This window comes from Anopheles bellator, chromosome 1 (genome assembly GCF_943735745.2).
Source record: "Anopheles bellator chromosome 1, idAnoBellAS_SP24_06.2, whole genome shotgun sequence".
NCBI classification, from domain to species: Eukaryota; Metazoa; Arthropoda; class Insecta; order Diptera; family Culicidae; genus Anopheles; species Anopheles bellator.
This window is the reverse complement of record NC_071285.1, coordinates 58,051,004-58,072,080: the sequence shown is the minus strand read 5'-3', so window position 1 is coordinate 58,072,080 and position 21,077 is coordinate 58,051,004. Positions and strand designations below refer to the sequence as shown.

At 48.6% G+C, this 21,077-nt stretch overlaps 1 protein-coding gene across 2 annotated transcripts in view; it reads left to right on the top strand.

Annotated features, from left to right (window-relative positions):
- The window catches only part of LOC131208997 (breast cancer anti-estrogen resistance protein 1), an 88,545-nt gene that overhangs the window by 18,324 nt on the left and 49,144 nt on the right, over nucleotides 1–21,077 (top strand). The window contains exon 1 of one of the 2 annotated variants that reach the window (XM_058202074.1): nucleotides 14,806–15,019. The exons of the other annotated variant lie outside the window; for it this stretch is intronic. Within the exon in view, the coding sequence (XP_058058057.1) occupies nucleotides 14,891–15,019 (129 nt within the window). The 5' untranslated portion in view covers nucleotides 14,806–14,890. Of the gene's footprint in view, nucleotides 1–14,805; nucleotides 15,020–21,077 lie in introns of those variants that run through there. 2 annotated transcript variants of the gene reach the window in all.

The window sequence follows — 21,077 nt, the reverse complement described above, 5'->3', positions numbered from 1 at the left end:
ACTTTCCTTTTCCTTTCAGGTAATTTCCTAAGGATGACAGGACAGAGGCAAGTCAGTGGTACTATCGAACTGAGAGTTATAATTGCTAATCATGGTACCAAGCTAGAGAAGAAGTCCTTTGAACACGATGAGCACCCATGAATAATGGATAGCAAAATGAGCTATCGGATTTTACCGACGGCAATCAACAAACAGATCAGCCATTACGCTTCCGTCAAGTGATGATATGACCGCGGATATTCTATTTAATGTTGTTGTTTAATTTCAGGATAGGTTTGTGGCAATAACGTAGCGGAAGATTGTGGCAAAAGCATTCTTTCCTGAATTCCGTAATGTTCCACTGCCATCTTTTCTAATGAATACTGTTCCATGAAAACATATTTTATGTTGAAGGTCGTGCTGCTCAAGGACAATGTCGCTGGTGTTATGGAAAAAAAGCAGGCGCGAGAAAACCCATAACCCACTGATCTATCTCCAGGGAGCCATAAACATTCGCTTGGAAAGTAACACTCTCGAAACAGTTTTCAACACCACAACCGTAAACGCTGGAATGAGCGTAACATCGCCTCCTGCTAAGCCTAGGCCGCCGCTAAAAGCCCGCACCTCTGGGCGGTGGTGCACATTTTAGTCCCGTGATAATTCTACCACTTCGCCGACACGCAGCACACATAATTTCCACTCCAGTCACGTGTCACTCGTCATAAACAGAACCGTTTTTCAATGGCGGCGTCTGCTTTTTTATATTCTACTGCATCTTTCGACACTCCTCCAAACACTTCGTTGTGCTCGTCGAAAACCAACATAGAACCAAATGGGCGGCGAAGTCCTTTTCGCTTCCTAGTCCGATCGAGTGTGTCCGTGTGTCCCGGAAAATGGTGCCACATGATTTTCGCTCCCCACGCAGAGCACTGAAATTGAAAAGTCATCTCTCGGGTAGCAGTTGGCCGTCGGAGTTGATAGAACTCGAATGGCCTACGGGCGGCTCCAGTGTGGCAATCGCGCGAAGGATGATTACCCAGCGGACTTAATCAAGAGCCGACCATCCGACAGCGCGCACTGGCACGGGTCCTGCTTTATGCTGCATGTGTCCTCCCGGAGAGCGGGTTAGCTAATTTAGAAAAATTGGTATTCCGCCCGGGGAAAAGCAATTCTCGGCGGCTCACAGCCAGTCGACAACTGCTGCTGGCTGACGTCCTCGTGGATAATGATATCATTTTAGTGTCGGTTGCCCCGATTGGACGGACAGAGAGAAAACGTCGAAGCGTTGGCGATGATCGGCAGAAGTGGCTGTGAAAAACAGCGTGCAAATGATGCGGGTTGATTTCAATTTATCGAAATGAACCGAAAAGGGATGGAGAAAGAAAGAGAGAGAGGGGCAGAGAACCTTAAAGGGATGGCGAGTCCGCGCTCGATGATGGGGAGAAATAAAAACTTCGTGACACGTGACCTGACACGTGAATGCGCAACAATTGCGCGAGACGCAGAACAACGGCAAAGCAGAATGGGCGTCGAATAATTCATGCCGTGCGGGACTTGAAGGGGTTGAATTTAAAGTAATTTCAAACGGGGGTTCTTTTCGGGGTTCGCTCTACACCGCCGTCCACATACATGAAACATTCCAACAAAACGAGGGTTTCGTCGATGGTTTGTTGTGCAGTTGAAATTAAAGACGACATGCTGAACAACAAGCTTTAAACGAAGCAATACGCCGCTGTCTTTCTATTGATCTTTTATCAACACGTTTTTTCGAGGAATTGTGAATGAAAAATGTAATTACCACGCAATCGTTGAGGAATGCTCTCTAGAAACAATTGCCTCATTTTTTGTACAGTTAAGGTTTTGTCCTCAAAGAATAATTATTTATCTAATGTTCTGTTGATGGAAAATTCCTACATATTCGAACAGCAACCTTCCTGTAGTGGTCAGGGACTCGCCGAAAACGTGCCGCTCACATGTGTGTGGAAAAGGGGCCGGAACCGCAACACGTTTCGTTTGAAGCAACGTCCCGGATTCCAATTTCAAACAAGCAAATGCCGATCGAACGGATGGCCGGTCGGCTATTTATAAAAGAATTCGTCTTGGGATGCATTTTTGGGCTGTTAGCGGGAAGATGAGCAATCGCGTATGCAATCGTAAAATGCGATGCCGCTGCGCCTGAAGGAATCTGTCCGCTGGGTCGACCAGCCCGACCAGTTATGCATGTGAGCCGAAAAAAAACATGTCATCTGTCAAGTTTTTCTCCGTCAAGTGGCCATTCTACGTTCGCTCTTAATCTTACCATTGTTTTATGATTCTGGCCGGATCGGCTAGGATTCCCGGTAATTTAATTTGTGCCTTTCTTCTTCTTCAGTCTGCGGCACAGTGACGCGGCCCAAAGTCTCCGTCGTTAAATGGGTCGCCTCTCATCGTCGCCCTTAAACGGGATGCCATTTTTGTCGTTGGTGAAACACTCCCATTAAACCACTGCGCTCGCTGCTGCTGCGTTGCTGTTGGCCACCATCAAGAAGCATTAAGAGACAACACGTCTGAGCCGTGGTCTTATCAAGTGGCGAAGGCGAAGAAAACTGGGCCACCAAATCAGCGGATGATGCTTTCGGAAGGGAGAAGTTTTATTTATTGGTTTTTCTCCTGACAATTTGACACCTTTTTGGAACATTTTTCTTTTTTCTTCCCGGAGCACTCCGGTGGCAGTTTTCGGAGCATCGAACGAGAATTTAAACGATTGAAGAGGAACGGTTTTGGGGAAACCAGTGTTTAAATGCAACACGACGATGAGGCTGCCCCGAAGGCCTTTTTAAGGGACCGGCTGCTTAAGGGGACATAATTTATAGCGCGAAATCAATCCACCGAACAGACGGTTAATGATGATCGCATTCTTTTTATCGCTTAATTTACACATTATATGCATTACGTGGGCTTTTCATTGCTTCATCAGATGAACCATTCAAGTGGTGAGGTTCCTAATATTTTACACTTACTATAAAAACTAATGCCGATTTTGCTTTAAAACTAACTTCAATGCATTATAAACAAAACTGAATAGCGAAGGAATTAATGGGTCTGGGTCGTATCGAGGCGTGAGTAGCCATTGCGGCGGTTCCTGTCAGAACCGTAATCCACTTTATTCGGTTAACTTTCGCAAAGAAAAAAGCAGAAATCTCATTCAGAAGAGCAGTGTTTTGCGGTCCGCGGTGCGGTATATAGGAAAACCGCAGAGACCCCACAGGATTAGGAGGTTTTATTGGACGAAATAAAGGACTGAAGCGGAAAAAAATCCCAACGCGCTCAACAATCCAGGAATGACTGATGGCTGGGGACACGGTTATGTTGCGCTGGCTGGCTGGCTGTTGGTTCCGCCAATTGGCGTAGAGTGCACCTCAGGACCAAAGTGGCACTGTGTTTTTGTTCGGAGTTTTTTACTATTCCACACCGAAAATAAAAACTTCCGCAGCAGAGAAAAGCAAACCACGGAGTGAAAGCAAAGTAAACCAACATTTTATTTGGCCATTCGCGAATATTGTTGTTGGGCGGCTTCCGGGATTGTTTGGGAGCTGGGACACCGTTTTCTGCATCAAATGTTTCTTATCTCGGAGGATGATCGTGAGATTGAAGGAAACGTGTGGAGAGCGAGCATTGGAGTGGACCACGACATTAAATAACGATTTTTGTAATTTGTGTCAAACGTGGTTTTACTTGAGTCTGCTCAACATTCATCCGTGTCGCCCATACTGACGGCAACGTCGCTCATGTTGTTAGTTTTTTTAGCTTGCCCGCTGCCGGAGCATCATTGTGTGCAGCTCTTTCCTTCTACTTTGGGTTAACCTCTTTTCGTCCGATGGGCGCCATTTGCCATTTTTTTGTTGTTGGTTTGAGAGTCCCATTCTTCATACTTTATCAGTGCGCGTAGTGGCGAAGAGGGAAAAGTTAAAATGTCTTTTTTTTGTTCGAAAGGAGAGATTCGGACGATACTGAGCCATCATCCAGCCGGCCGCTTTCGTTTTATGTCCACCGACGCCGAAATGACGCTGCACGCTGTTCAGATTTGTGAGCTTTTCTTCCGGTCGGGAGGACTTAAATTAGCAGCGTGTTTTTTCCGTTAAATTTCGTCGTAAAATGTGCCACCAACGTGAAAACCGCAATCAGCAGCCCCGGCGGTACGGGAACGTTAATTATATTTCCTGTAAAACGAGAAATATTCGTAGGTTTTTACATGCTGCGCACCATGTTGCCCACCATTAGAGGCTGGCTTTTAGGGTTGCGACCTTCACGGTGAGCGTTTTATGGTGATGTCGCTACGCCACCGGTTGTTGCTTTTTATCGGATTCGTGCTGAAAAACGAGAGATTGAGGTATTTTCTTTCTCTACCACACGTGTGTACACAGGTTTTAGTTTATCTGAATAGGGAAATTAGTGGTGAATCTAAAGAGCCGGTACGAGCATCTTTGAGGTGGACCTTTTACATGCCCCCAATCAAGCGACCAATAAAATTAGTGGACAAATGCCGTCCCTTGTTTTAGAGCATGTTTAGCTTTAAACACTTACTAAGCGTCACGAACTTACTCAAGGGATGCCGTGATGAAAAAACAACCTGCTCAACGGCAAGTAACTTGTTGAATTTTCTGGTTAATTTTGTACCAGACGCGAGTTGCTCCTTTTCGTTGTCTCCACCGAAGAGTGTCACATTTCATGGCCTGCTTCATCGCGACGTGCTTTTCATTTCCGTTGCGAAAAATGCACTTTGCTGACGCTGTCAGCTCAGCGCCACCTGCGTTGGTTGGAAAATGATTAAATTTATTTAATTAAAAGCAGTTTGCGAAGAGGGCATTTTGAGCGCGAAATGAATCAACACTTTGGTCCTATTCTGAGATTACCGTTACCGTAAAATTTTCAGTTCACGTTGAAGTAATTCAGTAGATACACTACAGTAACAGCCGAATATCGTCTTTTATCGTGTATCAACGCAAAATCCTCGATCCCACGGCCCATTTAAGGGCTGTTTTAATGTTTTCCATCATTCTTTTTTATCCATTCTCACTCATCGCCACCTTTGGCAGCGGTTTTAATTGTTTAATTAAATTCCCTGTCACATATTGGAACGCGCGAACGTGAGAGCTTTATCAAAACGCGACACTATTTCTAGGCCCACGATAAAATGCGCGAGAAACGCTACGCCACGCAGCTGTTGCGGTTGCGTAAGGGATGACATATTCCGTGTTCCCAAAAACTTGATCCCGATCTGCCTCGAGACTTGATTTTGGATTTCGAGAATGTAGAGGATCCACTCGGCTGGTGGTGAGAATGTCGGATGCTTTGGAATGTTCATAACTTTAAAGGAACCGGTACTCGACGGCGACGACGGCGGCACACCATGCTCTGGGAGGAAGGGGTGACTCCAGAATGTTACCTCCAACGTGTTTGTTTGTTGTGAGGGTCATTAAAATGTTTCACTAAAAGCAAAACCTATTATTCCCGAGCGATGGCAGATAGGGTTTGATACGTGACACGGTAGCGCGCGCCCACACGTCGCTGCGCTGAACTCCAGAAGCCGCCCGCCTAGTGGGGCTCTTTCTGACGTCTGAAGGGCCAGGTTGGCTGCAGAAACGGTTCCGACACGAAAACCGCCTACACGTTGAAGCATGCCCTTAACTGTACTAAAATTAAGAACGAATGGTCGCCACATGGGTCAGAAGTGCCGACCATTCCTGTGATTTGAATAACTCCCACTCTAACCACGAAAGGGTTCCCGACTTCGCTTTTATCACACTTCGCGATAGAGCGGCTTTTAGCGTCTTTTCGGCGCCCCTCGGTTTGTCCCAAAGTCCCCGTCGGCGGCTTTTGGCCAACAAATCGCTTTTAATTTGTATTAATTGCGGTGCGCCGTGTCATTCCCGTCCGTCCGTCATCGGCCGCGGTAATAATCATCATCGTGGTCTTAATTATTGGGCGTCAGCCGCGTCGCTCCGACCTATGGCCGGGGCCAATTGGAGGTTGTTTGATAACTTCATTAGTGCGGGATGCGGAATTCGTGTGCCACATTATGCTCGGTATGCTCTCCACGCGCCGGTGAAACTGGTTTCTTCGCTCTCCCATTCGTTTCTCGGATTGATATCGGAAGAGTTATGTTTGATCTTCAGATATGTGGCACGACATGCAACAGGTTGTTGGTCGACTGTTTATTAATCTTCGAATCGGCTACGGTCTCCATTATTAATTTTTTTTTCGGTGTATACATAGTGATATTGTTTTAAGAAAAAAAAGAAATTTATACACTCCAAGTCTATGGAACAACTGTTAGTAGCGTTGAAGGTGCAAAGTAAACAGGATTCGAGGCACAGACTTCGCAGTCGCTAGTCCGTGGCCCCTTTGTTCCCTAAGGTCCTACAACAGTTATCTCGGCAAAATAAACAAATGTAACCGTGACCAGTTCGTATATGGTCACTTTTAACCCTCCCGGACCGGCTTTCTGCCACCCGTTTCGCCACAAACGGTCGACAACAAACTGTTGAACGGCTTTTAATCGCCCGCCGCCACTAGCGCTACGTTCACGTTCCGGCCACTTCTTGGCACCGGACCGAAATGTAAATTTTGCGTGCATTTAATTGCATCCAGCACACCACATCACGTCGTCGTCGTCGGCTTGGTCGTGGTCACAGCCCTTTGGGTGACCTTTTCCCTTCTAGGGCCTTCGGGTGCATTACCAGTGTGCAACGTGTGCAGTTTTTAACCTCTTTCTCTCGGGCCACGCTGTCCATAACACAACAAAGCCATTGGGGCCATTGGCTGGTGCCACCGTAGAGGTGTTGTTCCACATTTCCATTTGTGTATCGAGCTTGGCCGCTCGATACCGTTCGCAGGCGCATTTATTCATTGGCTTTCATTGGCCTGTGCACGCCGCGCCCAATCCTTTCGATAGTCTTATTTGTAGCCCTACAGGAAGAAGGCCCACCGAGGAGATCCACGTCGCGGCCTTTAATCTAATGCCCGCGTAAGATGTGCCGCTCCGAGCTAAGCTAAGAGGTTAGCGGTGCAATGCACCGCTCTTTTGAACTGTTCGGCGGAAGTGCACGCCAAAGACATGAAACGACGGGTAAACGTGACGATGGCTCGCTATCGGTTCTTCGGACCGGATGTTGAAAACACCGTCCAAACTCTGTTGCGTGCTTCTCATTTCCATGATCTCCTTGCGCCGACTCGAAGGCGATCCTTTGAAGTTACCTTTGAAGTTGCTGGACTTTTAGCGGACAGTTGGGACCGATTGGGACCGAGACAGTTGATCCAATTATTTACGGGTCGATACGTGGCGGGGGGGCCTCAGGCGCTAATAGCTCATAGCACCGTGCATTGCTGGTTAATTTTCGCTGCACCTTCTGCTGTGTCCTTGCGTTTTAATGCTTCGCGCGAGTAAACAAAACACCGTGGACTGTAAAACCCCACCAACAGTACCAGTAGCTCTGTGTGGGCTTTTGCACGAACGAACGCGGCTTTTATGGGGGCCCAAAAAGAAACGGCTAATTCATCTGACATTTAGTCGGACTGTGTGGCAGAAGTTGCAATTACCGCGCGGTCCCAATAAAATTCGATCCCATCGATCGTTCGGCTCGGTGTGTTAAGTCGAACTCCACCGGACTGCCTGTGGCCTGCGAAGGCTTCAAGGTTCTCGAGCCGCGAGTGACGGGCAGAAATGAGAGGAATAAAAAGAAAATTCGTCCATGGCTCGGCGGCCGTGCCGTGGGTTGTTGTGAGATTTACGATTTAATGAGCACAAAAATGTGAGAAGTAGAGTGAAAAAATCAAAACGATAAACGAGGTTAATCGGGTGTGCAATCGGGTCCGGTGAGGGCCGGCCGCCACCTCGAAAACGACATTTGATGCCAAGAAGGATATGCTCGAGATGGATTACATATCACGATTGAAATATCGGAAAAAAAGTCCAAAAATCATCATCAAATAACAGTGTTCCTACACATTCGCCGCTAATTATAATCTCGGGAATGGATTTCATTAAACAAAAACACTATCATTATAGGAAAGCCAGCCCGCGATTTGATAGATTGACGAATAAAGTCCCACTTTTTTGGTAGAATTTTAAGGGGCTTTAGGCTGCCGCTGTTTAGCTTGGGACGGGGCCAACACGAAAGTTACACCAATTCCCCAGTTTCATTGAGCGCTCCATGGCCCAATAAAGCTGCTTCTAATCAATCTCGCTCACTCACTGTTGAATTCTTCGCCAAAAACGTTGGGGCCGCTCCCGACGTGGATAAACAAACGTTCTGCACAACCTTCGGCCATTAAATCGAAACCCATTTATCATCGCACGCCAATCGGGCGGTTACAATCGCGGAGTCCGCCTCAGAAACCACTCCCGGTGGTGGCAAAAAAGCGCCCTTAAATCCCGACCGGAGGAACCAGCTTCTTCCTGCCTGGCTGGCGGAGGACGATTTTTTGTGTATGCGACCCCGGGACCCCTCGTGGGGAAGTTTGGCGGGCCACAAAAGTTTGTCGTTCACCACGGATCATGTTTTTCTTTGGCAAACTTCTCAAACGCATCGTCTATCCCCGGGAACATGATTGTTCCATTTTGACCGATTTCTAATTGCAGCTTAAGAAGGCGAAACGGAGCAACAAATCCGATAAGAGTCGGCCGCAGCCATAAACCGGATCGGAGCGGGGCCAAGAAAGAACCGGAGCGAAAAGAAAGGGCGAGCTTGAGGAAATTTTTGTGACCGTGTGGCCGACATTTCTAATGTCGGTTTAATGTCCCCCGCCGGAGAGCCACGTCTCGTGATGTCCGCGGAAAGCAATCAATCACTGGCCGACGACGCAAAGAATATTCTCGGTTTTTGCATTTTCTTCTTTCCGTTTTAGCAGACCGGATACTCTCGGTAATCGTGTAGCTTCCGAGACGAGTGTCGACTTCCGGGAAGAATTTTGCTCCCAATTGCGCGATTGTGGTTACGAGGGAACCCTTCAGCGGCGCTCGAGTCACACCCATCCATCCAAGTCACAATCGGGTTGCGGCGGGAAAAAGAAAGGTGTAAGTGCATTTCGGATGCAAGTAATTGCATCACGCTTTTGTAGGACTGCGGCGATGATGTGGCAAAGTTCGGATCCATGTGATTCTGAATGCCTTCCGACCACGGAGCCCTCTCAAGTCGCACGTGTGAAGGAAGCGTATCATTAGTGCAATTCATCAACCTGGACAATTAGGTTACGTTGCGTCTGCTGCTACTACAAGAGTTCCCGGCTTCCTTGGCCCCACGAAGATGGATGGACGGTGCGGTTTTGCGGTCGTCCTTTCTGCTGCTTCGTGGTCCGCTGGTACATCGTCTTATGAGCAACCGATCCGAACGCAGACGACTTGGGGGTCATCAAAAGAAACTTGAAATTTTGCTGCAAACACTGATTTAAAAATCACGTGGCGCAAGCAGTTTTCGAAGCAGCGGACGCCCATGTTACGAAGTTGCCACTGGTGGTTCGCTTTCTTCCCGGCGGCCCGGCGGCAGATCGCGATCGTCTCGGCAGCCGTCAGCCGGTGTGCCATTTTCCTCGCCCCTTGTAATTTGCTCATGTAACACACACGGTTCCCCTTTTCGTTGCTCCGGCGAGGGCTCTCGAATCGACGTGGCCATTGAGCATTGCTGGCCGCATAACAAAACTTATGCTTTCTTTCGTCGCTCTCATCGAGAGGAGGTGCCAATGGGGAAAAAGTGAACGGTTTCGCCGTAACACCACACTTGCCCAAACCCTTTTCGACCGCGTGCACGGGACGCGGTCCAGCGAACCAGCGGTGGCCTGTTGAAGGACGGCGGTAGATGGAATCGGCCGAATGGTACCGAAAATGTGCCAACTTTTATGGTGAAGAATTGCCGACGTGAGACGAACGGGATTAGGGAGATAATCGTGGGCATTCGAGATCGAGACCACTTCCACCGCGTCCTGTTAATGAGCTTACAGGAGGTAAAGGGCACCAGCATGGGCGCCGCAATTGATCGGTAGAGTTGTTAAGACCCTTTCGGCCTGTTGTGTTACATACATTACGCCGAGCACGGAACTCGTTAGGAGATTTCAATTTTCGAACCAGATCCGCCTTCGGCTCGAGGAAACATTACGCTTGAGTAGAAGCAATATTTCTTCTTGGCCCCAGCGACTAATTAACCCATTTCGTGTTGCGGTGGTTTCGCATCACTTCATACATCCATTCTTATTATCCATTATACGATATTTAATTGTGTCTTTTGTTAAATGCATGCACAACTGTATCGTAAATTATCCAACTAAATTAATGTTTCTGCCAGGAAGACATTTTTTATTAATCGCTTCACGAACTCACGGACACAAGGCATAAAGATCTCGCCAATTCTCGCATCTCGCCATTGAAATACGATGTTCGAGTAAAACAAAAAAAACCAAAGGCGCGCCAAAAGCGAAACGGAAACGATTTGCGCAACAAACGCGCAAAACAGACAACAAATCGGAGCGAATGCATCGTTTCCGCCACGCAGAGTAACGTGCGTAAAGTGACACGATCGCATAATTCATCCGCGTTAATCAGAATCGTCCAATCTCGAGCGTACGGGGCTCTCGGGCATTCTTAATTCCCGCGGAGCATTCCCGGTCCGTGGGCTGACCACTAGGACCCGGGACACAATCTGTGGACCTCTCTCGTGCTTACATACACCAGCTGTTGCGGGCGGCCTCCGGCATGCTCTCTTCTGCGGCGCGCATTCATCAGATTGTACCCTTTCTTGCACGATGCCGCCGGAGGCGTTTAATTGTTTTGCGCGAAAAAATGGCGCTCGATTCGCGCATTTGCTGCGACCTGACCTGAGGTCCGGCGAAGCGACAGTAATAAATCAACCAATTGTGGCGGATTCTCAAGATGATTGCACAGTTGAGCGCTACAATTGCTGGGTGCATTCCCTTTAAAGACGCCACGTTCCGAATGCGGATGTTATTTGTTTTCTTTGACAACCAGATAAATTGCGAACGAATAAGCTGTCAGAAGAACTTAGCGATACTTGAATGCGTTTCAATTGGTTCCGCAGAACTTTCACTGCAGACACTTAGCACGGTTAGGCTACAAATCGTTAGGGGAAGTTTAAATTCATTAGCACAGAAAGTGGGACAAGTCGCTTGGCCAACAAAGTGTCCGCGCGTTAATGAAACGTCGAAAGAAAGGTCATCTTGGTTAACGGTTTGGATTGGTCATTTCGCGTCAGTGACCACATGGTTCTTACGAAATCTTTCTCTCTCTCTTTGCTGTTCCATCAGGATCATGGTTTTTCATTTACCTCATTTTATCTTTGTTGGAAGCTCACATCCCGTTGATGTGTTCCTGCCCTGTCCTGAGTGTGATTAACTTTCGAGCACTTCCTTTTTTCCGTTGGTCATGAACTTTATAATTCATTCTTTCCACGCAAAAGTTGCCGGCTCGTTACTCATCGGGTCCTCCGGTACGCGAAGTCCGTGGCACGCACGGTATAATTACGCTAATGACACCCAGTTTTTTTGTCAGCGCGAGAACCAGAGTCTCCGGAGCACTGGTAAAAGCAGGAAGGTTGCTGTAAGGGTCGGTGGAACTGACCATGGTTTAATCACGAAAAATCTGCATCCCAATGTATGTGTGGTGTGCCCCGTTCATCAGCGGTTCCGAATCTTGCCTGCCTGCTGCGGTCATTCAGAAAGCAGCAGGACGATGACCATCTGAGGATCGGGTTTGGCATTATATCATACAGTAAATACCGTGTTCCGGTCAATATTCAGCGTTAAATTGGAAAAATTTGCCAAACGAAGAGAAGATGGAAACCGGTTTTAGTTTCTCGTCGATGACTTCATGTTTCACATCTTACGTATTTCGCAAAACTCTGCTTCGAAATGTAGTTTGTCCATCATTCGTCCATTGAGAAATCTCCGGAAATGGTTGACGAGTTTCGTGTTGTAACCCAAAAGTCCATAAGTCGTTTCCTGGATGCGCTCTCTACCGGTGGCCCGGTTTATGGCCAACAAAGTCGTTCCACTTCAAAAGTAAGTCTTTCCCAGCTGGAGGCTCGTAGGGCGTCCCCTTACCCTTCGGCAGAGGTCAGTTCCGGAGCTGGTCTTTGAGGGCTAGGTTTCGGCCAAGTCGAAAACTGTCGTCGTTGAATAATTTGTTTTAAAATGTTGTCCAAAGCAATAAATGGTTCTGCTTTGTTCCCGCTCTTAACCTTCACCCTCGGAGGGTCACCAAACACCGTTGAAACTGTCGTTGGGTCATAAAAGGTCGCACGCTGCCTTCGGATTCGAACCAGGGTTTTGGGATTGTCTCCAATGAATCGGATGGCTGAGTCGAGTTGTTTACGTTTTCTTTTTGGAGTTGACGGACCAATCGTCGTCCCAGGTAAATGAAGACACGCACCTCCCGCTGACGACCCTTCCGAGCGTTGTCCTCTTCCTCGCTCCACCTTCTTGGCCGGGTGCTAATAGAAATTAGCATAATTTTTGCAATCGGTCGGAGTCGGGAAGCCGAAAGCAAGATACCATTCCGGTCGGGACCGGTTCAAAAGTTGTGGCAGAGTTTGGTTGTGAAGAGTCCGCAAACGAACACGCCGTAAGAAAACAAACCCGGCCTCTTTTGAGCCTTTGGGCATGGGCCTTTAATTTTATGAGACGATCATCAACCGGACCGCGACTGCATGGGAAATTAGTACGCAAAATAAGCAGTGAATCGGTTTCGGCGCATTTCACTGGAGGTCTTTGGAAATGATTTCACAAACGTCGGATGGGATAAAAAACCACAAACTCACGTCCCAAAAGTCCGCACGTTATCATGCGCTATCACCGGTGGAATTACCGGTGAAAAGATAATTGGCTTCAGTATTCTTTTATGCGCCCAGAGCACCCTCACGCGATACCGGTTTAGTATTCTTCAGTTTGGCCGTCGGCAACGACCTTCAGAACCGAAAGCGATAAGAAAAAAGGAATTGAAAGTGGCGGCGGGTCGGTAGCAAAGGACCGGATGAGAAACCGGCTTTCGGGATGCCAACACACGCCGGTGAGTGAATCGATTCACCGCATCTCACTTCTCACTGTTGCCGGCTTTTTTGAACTGAGACGTTGGCGAGTGAACGAGCAAGTTTGTGGTGTAAACAGAGAGAGAGTGAGATAAGTTTCGGTCTTCTCTCGCATGAACTCGCTGGTGACTCTGAACCAGGATTATGAGCCGAATGTTAGGCGATTAAAAGGCTCTACATAATACAAAAGAAAAAAAAAACTCTGAACCAGGACGTTGTTTCAGATTCGATGGTTGTTGCCCTGAATGTTCCGAAAGCACCTAACCTAACCTAACAGCTCCTTACTGCCCTGATTGTTCCGAAAGCAATCAAAATATCACTGATCCTTTTTGGTGCTGAGGATTGAGAAACAGATAAACCGCTACCCAGTTCCCCGTAAAAGGGTAAATGTGTGAAAATAAGTAAAGTTCAAGTACTTCATTTCCGAAGGATGCTGTCTTTTCGTTCAACCCTCGTGCTTGCGTGCCAAGTGAACATCTGCACGAGGTTCACCGGAGTGAGAAGAGAGACTCGGGGAGCTTTTTATGCTCTCATGCTATTGCTTTATGCTTGCTGTCTTTCAACCCGGTTGTTTCTAGTATGCTTCAAAGGGGCAACACAGCGTTCATTGTTCATTCGTTGCGTAGCCGTGCCAGAGAGCGGTTCGTTTCGCTCGTCGGTCTCAACAACCATCGTTCGACGCGTTCCGTCGCGAAGTACGGAGCTTTTCGAACAAAACGAAAAACGAAATCAACATAACCGCGTTTAAGCTGTTTACATACGGCACAAGTTTGCACTGGCGTGCCGTCCCGTGTGTTGCTGCCCGAGGCGTGCGTGTTGATTTTATTCAAGAAAATGTGATTAACGTCGCAAGATTGAGCCGGCACTCCGCGTACAGGTGGGTGGCAGTGTTTGTGGGGATAGGCGCAAAGCTCCGTCGGTGGCCCTTTTAGGCAAAATTGTGGGTTTGCTGTGAGCTTGATCCAAAGTGTAAACCCTTCGCCAATCGGAGGTAGATTCACTCTCCTTCAGTGACAGTGATTTGGATTGGAGTGCGTGAAGCGTATTTTGCTGCCAAAATAACACATTCTGTAATCCTTTGGGGTGGAGGCGACACGGTACAACGGTTTTTGGGAAGTGAAATTGGCTACGAATTGGCACGGAAGGCGAAACTCAAACAACCTTCGTCTGTCAAAGTAAAACGCCATCGTTTGTCCTGATCACTTAAGATTGTGCAGCAACGTGTGTCTTCTTTTTGTGGCCGGCGAAAAGTGCTTTAATTGCACGGAAAAGAAACCGAAACGCTGCGGTGATCGTTCCGAAGGAAAAGAAAGGTTTATAAAACGGTGAAATTTCCGCATCCGCACGTTTGAAGTGAAAATTAAATTATTTCGAACCACGCCACGCCAGGCTTACTACGTGCACGTAGCCCGTTGGCATGGTAATTTGAATGATTAGTGCGTGCGTGCGTGCATGCAAGGCTGCCGAGCGTATGGTGTGCTCGGCCTACCGAGAGGTGCGAGAAAAAATCGAAGCACTTGCAAAGGAAGTGTAAAAACGTGTGCTGTGTCCTCAATAGTGCCGCCCTGCGCCGACAAACCGTCGGGAGTTTGAATAATGCTGTCGATAATTAGATTTACCGTTTAATTACTCGCTCACGCCAAGGAGCAGCCTTCGAGTGTGTTGGTTTGCGTGTGGAAAATAATTTTTCGAATACTGTCGGCGCTAAGACCCACCGCCTCTTGCTGTCTGACTCGATGGTAACCGGTTGAGACAGCTTCCAACAAACCGCCAGACAGCCGCTTGGCTCTGCAAGTCACATCCCAAGGCTAGCAAACATCTTCTTCAGCAAACCAACCGCAATGCCAGCAAACATGTATCTGCAACAATCGGCACCGATGTCACCGATGACGCCCTCGACACGCAGCAGCAGCCGCAGTAGCAGTATGCACCTGGTCGAATACGACTACGACGAGCCGAAGCCCGCAAAGGTTAGTTTTCACTGTCCGGGTGCCTGCTTTTCGTGGTCAAAGGCAGATGACTCTGGACGCGGCCCCACGATGGGAGCTGCAGAAACCCTTCAGGAGCTTGCAAACCTGGTGTTTGCGCAGCTAAACTCACCATGAAATTATAAACCAACACCATCCAACGCTCGGACCTTGGCTACGGCTTGCCAATTCCTGCGAAAGGGGCAGCTGCGGTGGCCGTAGTTTGGCCGGCTCTCCCTAACGATGGCCCACCGGGTTGTGGGAACAGTAATGAAAATTGTTTTCTCTAAGCAAATACCAGCAGATTGAGTTTCCTTTGGGTAAAACTGGTACACCTCGCTGCGCTGCGTGGACTCAGATGCCACGGCACTTTCGGGTGTCGTGCAAGAGTAACTCCATCAGAGCTTCCTTGGTTTAGTAAGACACCAAGTCACCATCACGATGGATAGTCGAAAAAATCAACACAATTTTGTACGACAAACAGTTGTTCGGCACTTTGTAGTAGCGCTGACGTCGTGGCCCGAAAATGACTGACCTTCTGCTTCATCTTATCGGTAGTGTCAAAGGGAAAAGAAAAACACAATATTCCAGGCACGTGAGGGGCAAGAAAAAACAACAAAAACACATTTTGTCTGCAGTGTGAGTAGTCGGCCGGCCTACTGGGCCACCGTCGCAGACGTTGTCAAGACTGCGAAAATGATGTTGGAGACAAAATGGCTGTTGTGGTGGACGCACGGAGATAGCGATGAGTATGATAAATGGGGAGACCTCACTCGCGGGCAGCGAGGTCTGCAGGGTCCCGGTGGTCAGGTGAGAAACGTGTTTTGCATCCTTGACATTCGCCACTTCTCGGGCACGATAAGAGCAAAACCAAACACAAAATTGGAATAAAAATAGAAAGCGCAAACACCCACGGTAAACGAGATGATAATTTTCGCGTTTTCTCGTCGTGTCGTGATGGAAACCTTTTTGAAGTTGTCCGTACTGTCTCGTATCTCTCCATATATTTTGCTGGTCCAGTTTGTTATTCCATCTGTTCGATTGAGGGTTTATTTTTACGTCTATTTGTCGGACAAGAGGTTACCGTGGGACGAAATTTTAATTGATCAATTAGAGAGACCCATTGAATTGTGGCGTACCAATTAGAACATCGGTTTTGGAATTTGGATTTGGTTGTAGTTCTAGGAATCCCAATGAAGGGTCCTTGTCGGTGGAGATTTTATTGAGATGTTTATTCCACAGCCACATGGTGGGAGAACAGGACTTTTGACCGCCATGGCTTCACACAATCGAGTCGCTGCGATGAATCCACAGCGTCACTAACTAAAATGAACTAAAATTTGCAAGCCTTCAGAAACTTTGCAACGGGAACCAAGATTAACCAATGATTACAGCAAAAAAAAAAACACTGTCGTAAACAACAAGCACAATGTTGGATAAAAACCCGTTTGGGGCTCCCCGACAACTGCGGTCAGCATAATCCGGAAGCAATCGCGCACACACGCGGCTCCGTCGGGTAAAGTTGGTTGGTCAAGCCGCCGCCAGGCTGGCCACACGACGACGGCCCGCACCGTAGCGCATAAATTGCATACTCATGCTAAGCCACCGGCGGGGCCAACCATGACGCTATGTGATGCTGTGTAGTGGTGGCGGTACACCCGAGGGGGGGCAGTGGACGACCGCGCGGTGGCCATAAATGGAAGAAATTCATCCGTTCCATTGTCGGCGGGTTTTTTTCTCGCTCGCTGGTTTCACTTCGTTTTCGGGGGCAAAGCTCTCCCCGTTGGCGCAGAGAGGTTATCGCTGGGTTTCGTTCCAAAGGTTGGCCACCGGGCGGTGTACCTCATTAGCCGCTCCCGGCGGGTGAGGAGATCCGTGTGATGTCCGTGTCTACCTGGTGGACGCAGCTGATCAGCGTTTCGTCAGCTTCTTTCGCCCGTCACTAAGCAAGCTGTTGAAAGTCCACCGCGAAAAAACCCAAAAATCCAGTACAACCTCTTCAAGGTTGGAATTGAGCCCAGATCGAGCTCACCAGCCGGCCGCGTACCAGTGTTAGTTCCAACTCTTTTCCCGCGATGTCGATGTGTGAGGCAATTGGCTAGAAAATTAGCAAACGGAGCTTCTCTGAGAACAGGTGATGGCGTCATCGAAGCGAACGACAAGCAAACGCTCTAGAACCTCGTTGCTGTTGCTCCTCGAGATAAAGGTGTTTTTTTTGCAACGGCACAGGTATATTTTTTCTCGCGTGTAATGGGTGTCTGTTGTTGGTACAAACATTTATGACACATCCGCAAGGTTGGGTTGCATCCGTTTCAGTGAGTTCGCGAATGAGGCGCACGGGTTTGTGGGGACGGGCGCCCAGGGAATAACCCCCGATATTTGACATCACTTTGTAGATAAGCGTTTTTGGTGTAGATTTATTTCCCGCAACGATAAGCGAACGGGAGATTACATCGAAATTGCGAAACGGTGACGTGAGCCTTAGAATCCGGTTCCAACAGCGTCTACGTGGGGAACGTCATGAAACGGACTGGTCAGTCGTAAGGTTGCCACACACTGGACGCTTCTCTTATACTTTTATTGCAATTTCCAGTATTTTGTGTTCAGAATGTAGGGCCAGTGGTGGCTGTTATCAGTAGCTCTTCAACGATGATAACCGAGTGCACTTTGAGGCACTGTGGTCGCTTTCCTCCAGAAGGTGGCATTCATTTGCGTTGGCCATTAAACAACCCTCCGGTTGCAGGCGGAAAACATCAAATGGTTGGGTGCAGAATCGATAACCTTTTATCTTTGACGCATCTATGCAATGAGCGGCCTAAGTTATGAGCAAGTTATTGAACCTACAGTATGCAAACGAGAATCGATCGACCGGAAAGTGACGGCTGTCGTTTGTCACAAACGAACGGAAAGTACCACCGGCGAACTGAAGGGACTTCCTGCGAACTAATTGAAATATTACGCGACACCCAGAGGAGATCGTTGACGAGGAAACTTTATTGCACTCGTTGGGCAACTTTTGCGCAACAGAGAACGCTACTCAAGTGCCCTTTCGTAACAATAGAACCTGGCGTCGGTTCCTTCGACACTATACTTTGTCAGCCATCAATGGTTTATCAGTAAGTACACTTCAGTTTGCAGAAAACTTTTCAAATACCCTTCCGGCAGGCTGCGAACGATAAGGTTTAAGCTGTTTGGCTGGGCATCCTAGGGTGTAAGTGTCCCACTTGAGTATGGCCATTCCGAGAAACGGCGGTCTTTGGCACTTCTTCGGGTATGTCCGCTTCACGCAACTCTCACCTGCAGCAAGTGAAGCAATGTCTTTGAAAACTAACTCTTCCCGCTCGGCGACTGTTCCTTCTCGGCTTTTGCATGGTTAGTTTGTGACACACACTCACACACATGCAAAAAATTAGCTCCACTCACCGGAAACCCCCCTGCGGAGAGACTTGGCGCCGCAGGGAGCACCCCGCCGGGGGACTTGGAAAGTTTTCCTCCGCAATCTTGCCAGAAACTGTAAATGGCGCCGGCGATGCGGCAGAGGTTCAATCACCTTTTTCGCAGCTCGCCGGGAACGGGGGGCAGGGGGGGGGGGAGGACACCGGCTGGCGTTGGTCAGTGGCTAAGAAAACCATCCAGAAACCGCTAGGCAGCACCTCCACGCGTCCGGATTATCTTCAGGCTTCGCTGATTGCGGACGGACGGCGCCATCAGCGGCGTTGGAAATGTGCAGTAAGTTTTCCCTTTCGTCCACGTGACTCGGGGACGGCCATATTGGGTCTCTGAACTCCCGTGCTTCCCGGTCAACCGGTAGCGGCCCTCCAGGTGGCGCGTCTTGGCCAAGTGCCAGAGATCAGTCGAGGTTTTCTAATCGCGCGCTCTCCATGGCGGGGAGACCATATGACCAGAGCAACGTGACGATACGGTCAGTGGTCAGCCCGCTCGGTCGTCTACTTTTGGCAAAACGGCACTTGACGTGGACCGTCGTCGTCGTGATCACGCTTCGGTGATAATTTTGATAATGAGCAAACTCTACGCTCCCCCCCTCTTGGGGTGGTCAAGTACAATTTTATGGCGCTGTATCCACTGGTCGGTAGACCGTGTACGTCCTGCTGTTACTTGGTAACGGGTCGCCGTAAATAGCGAGCCACCGTCGCGAAATGCGCGACACGCTGAATTTGTCACGAATATGCGAAACTCATGGACTCAGCTTCTGGGTGATCGTCTCGAGATGGCAAAAGAGGTTGGCGTTGGGTGGCAGTATATTGAGCCATTGGCTTTCTGATAGACTTTCTTGGAAGTCGTTTTCGGACGGCGATTTTGCCCAGACGCAATTCCGGAAGAATGGACCCAATAAGAAGGGATATAAATAATGGATTCATAATTGTTTTCGATTAGACGAAAACTGACAAAGGATCAGCCGCTCCGGCAGTCCCAACCCCTTGCGGCGGTCCGGCGGAAACATAACTGCTTATTGTTGTTGTTCCGTGGCGGGTGCATTGTTACACATGTTTTTGTCGCTAATTTTCCACATTTTACGATTGGCAATATTATGGACTGAAAACATGGACATGTGAAAAATAGCGCGAGAGGACGCGCGCGCGCCCGCGCGTACGTTGTGATACGAAAAAATGACAAATGTTGCATTGTCCATTGTGTGTCTCGCTTTTTGCTCATCCTCCGTGTTTGTGCCCCCTGGTTTTGAGTGGGTTATGCGCTTTTACATACGCCACGCAACAGATACGCGACGATAATGGCGAAGTGTACGCATGTAGCAGCGGCTCTTTCGCCGGCCGACGGCTCTCGAGTTCCTCGCCCGCAAAAGAAGCCATTCGTCAGCATAAAATGCGCCTCATGCACAGTTCTTCTGCCACCGATTGTGGTTTCGGGCTTCATAACTCATCGATGGCGGGGCGCAGTTGGTGCCCCAGTGCTCGCCGCGTCCCGTTGGAGCAGCAATCCGCTCCGAGAGAGCTGGAAAAGAAAAAGTCGATAAGATTTGGTGGCGGCAACTTTTTGCAGGATTGACCATGCTTCAATTGGCCAAGCCGCGGGGTTCATAAATGTCAGATTGTACAGCAGCAGCAGCAGCAGCGGGGGGCTACATTACAAATAATCGACTTCGTTTGGGACCTCTTCGCGATCGTATTTTAGTGTTACGCCGTGCAATAAGCTCTTGCTTCTTGCCGCGGGGCAACCGGGCCGTTATGTTGAATCCGATTTTTTTTTCGATTTTTCTCACGAATAAGATAAGGAATCATCATTTAAAAAACAAATTTTTTACCAATATATTCATCAGTGGACCACCAGTTCCTTCATCTTTGATGAACCTCTGAGTGGACCCCTTGTGGGAGCTACCGCTGGGTTTGTGAATTTTTAACATAAACGAACCCCTGAAACATAGGAAAAAAATGCTCGTACGGGGAATGAAAGAGCATATCGGAGGGTTCTCTCATTACCCGTCGCTAGCGGTTTTCGATCGTGATTTTTGATTTTTTTTCCGCGTGCACGTTCCTTTGAGACGATTTGGCATTGAAATGGACGGACGGGCCACCTAGACGGGCAGAGCCGCAACACGAGAGTCCTCGGAAAGGGCCTCGTGCACGACTCGAAACGGCTTCGCGTCCAGAAAGTTTCACACAGCCCCCCCCACAGACTGGCTTTGTCGAAAGCGTGGCGCAAATTTGCTTACAACTTGCACTTTTTTTGTGCACTTCTTAAAAGTCCCCACAACACCTTGGGAGCGCCTTGGGGAGCAAAAAATCATTACTGGAAGAGGTGAGTAACGGTTGACGGAACACTTTGCGGTACGAGTGTCTGTGGGGCAATGTCAGGCCGCTCGTAAGGCATTTTGTTTTTTGTTAGCTCCACACGACACTCAACGCCGCTGGAATGTAGCCGCGCGCGAGGGATCTGCACAAGGTCGTCTTGCGCGAAAGATGAATATCGCGCGACGGCTGCGCTTTAACGCAGGTACCACGGGGACAGGTTTAATAAAGGATGACGAGGGAGTTAGTGGAGTGATGTTGAAACCAGTTTCCGAGTCCCGCTGCACTTGAACCGT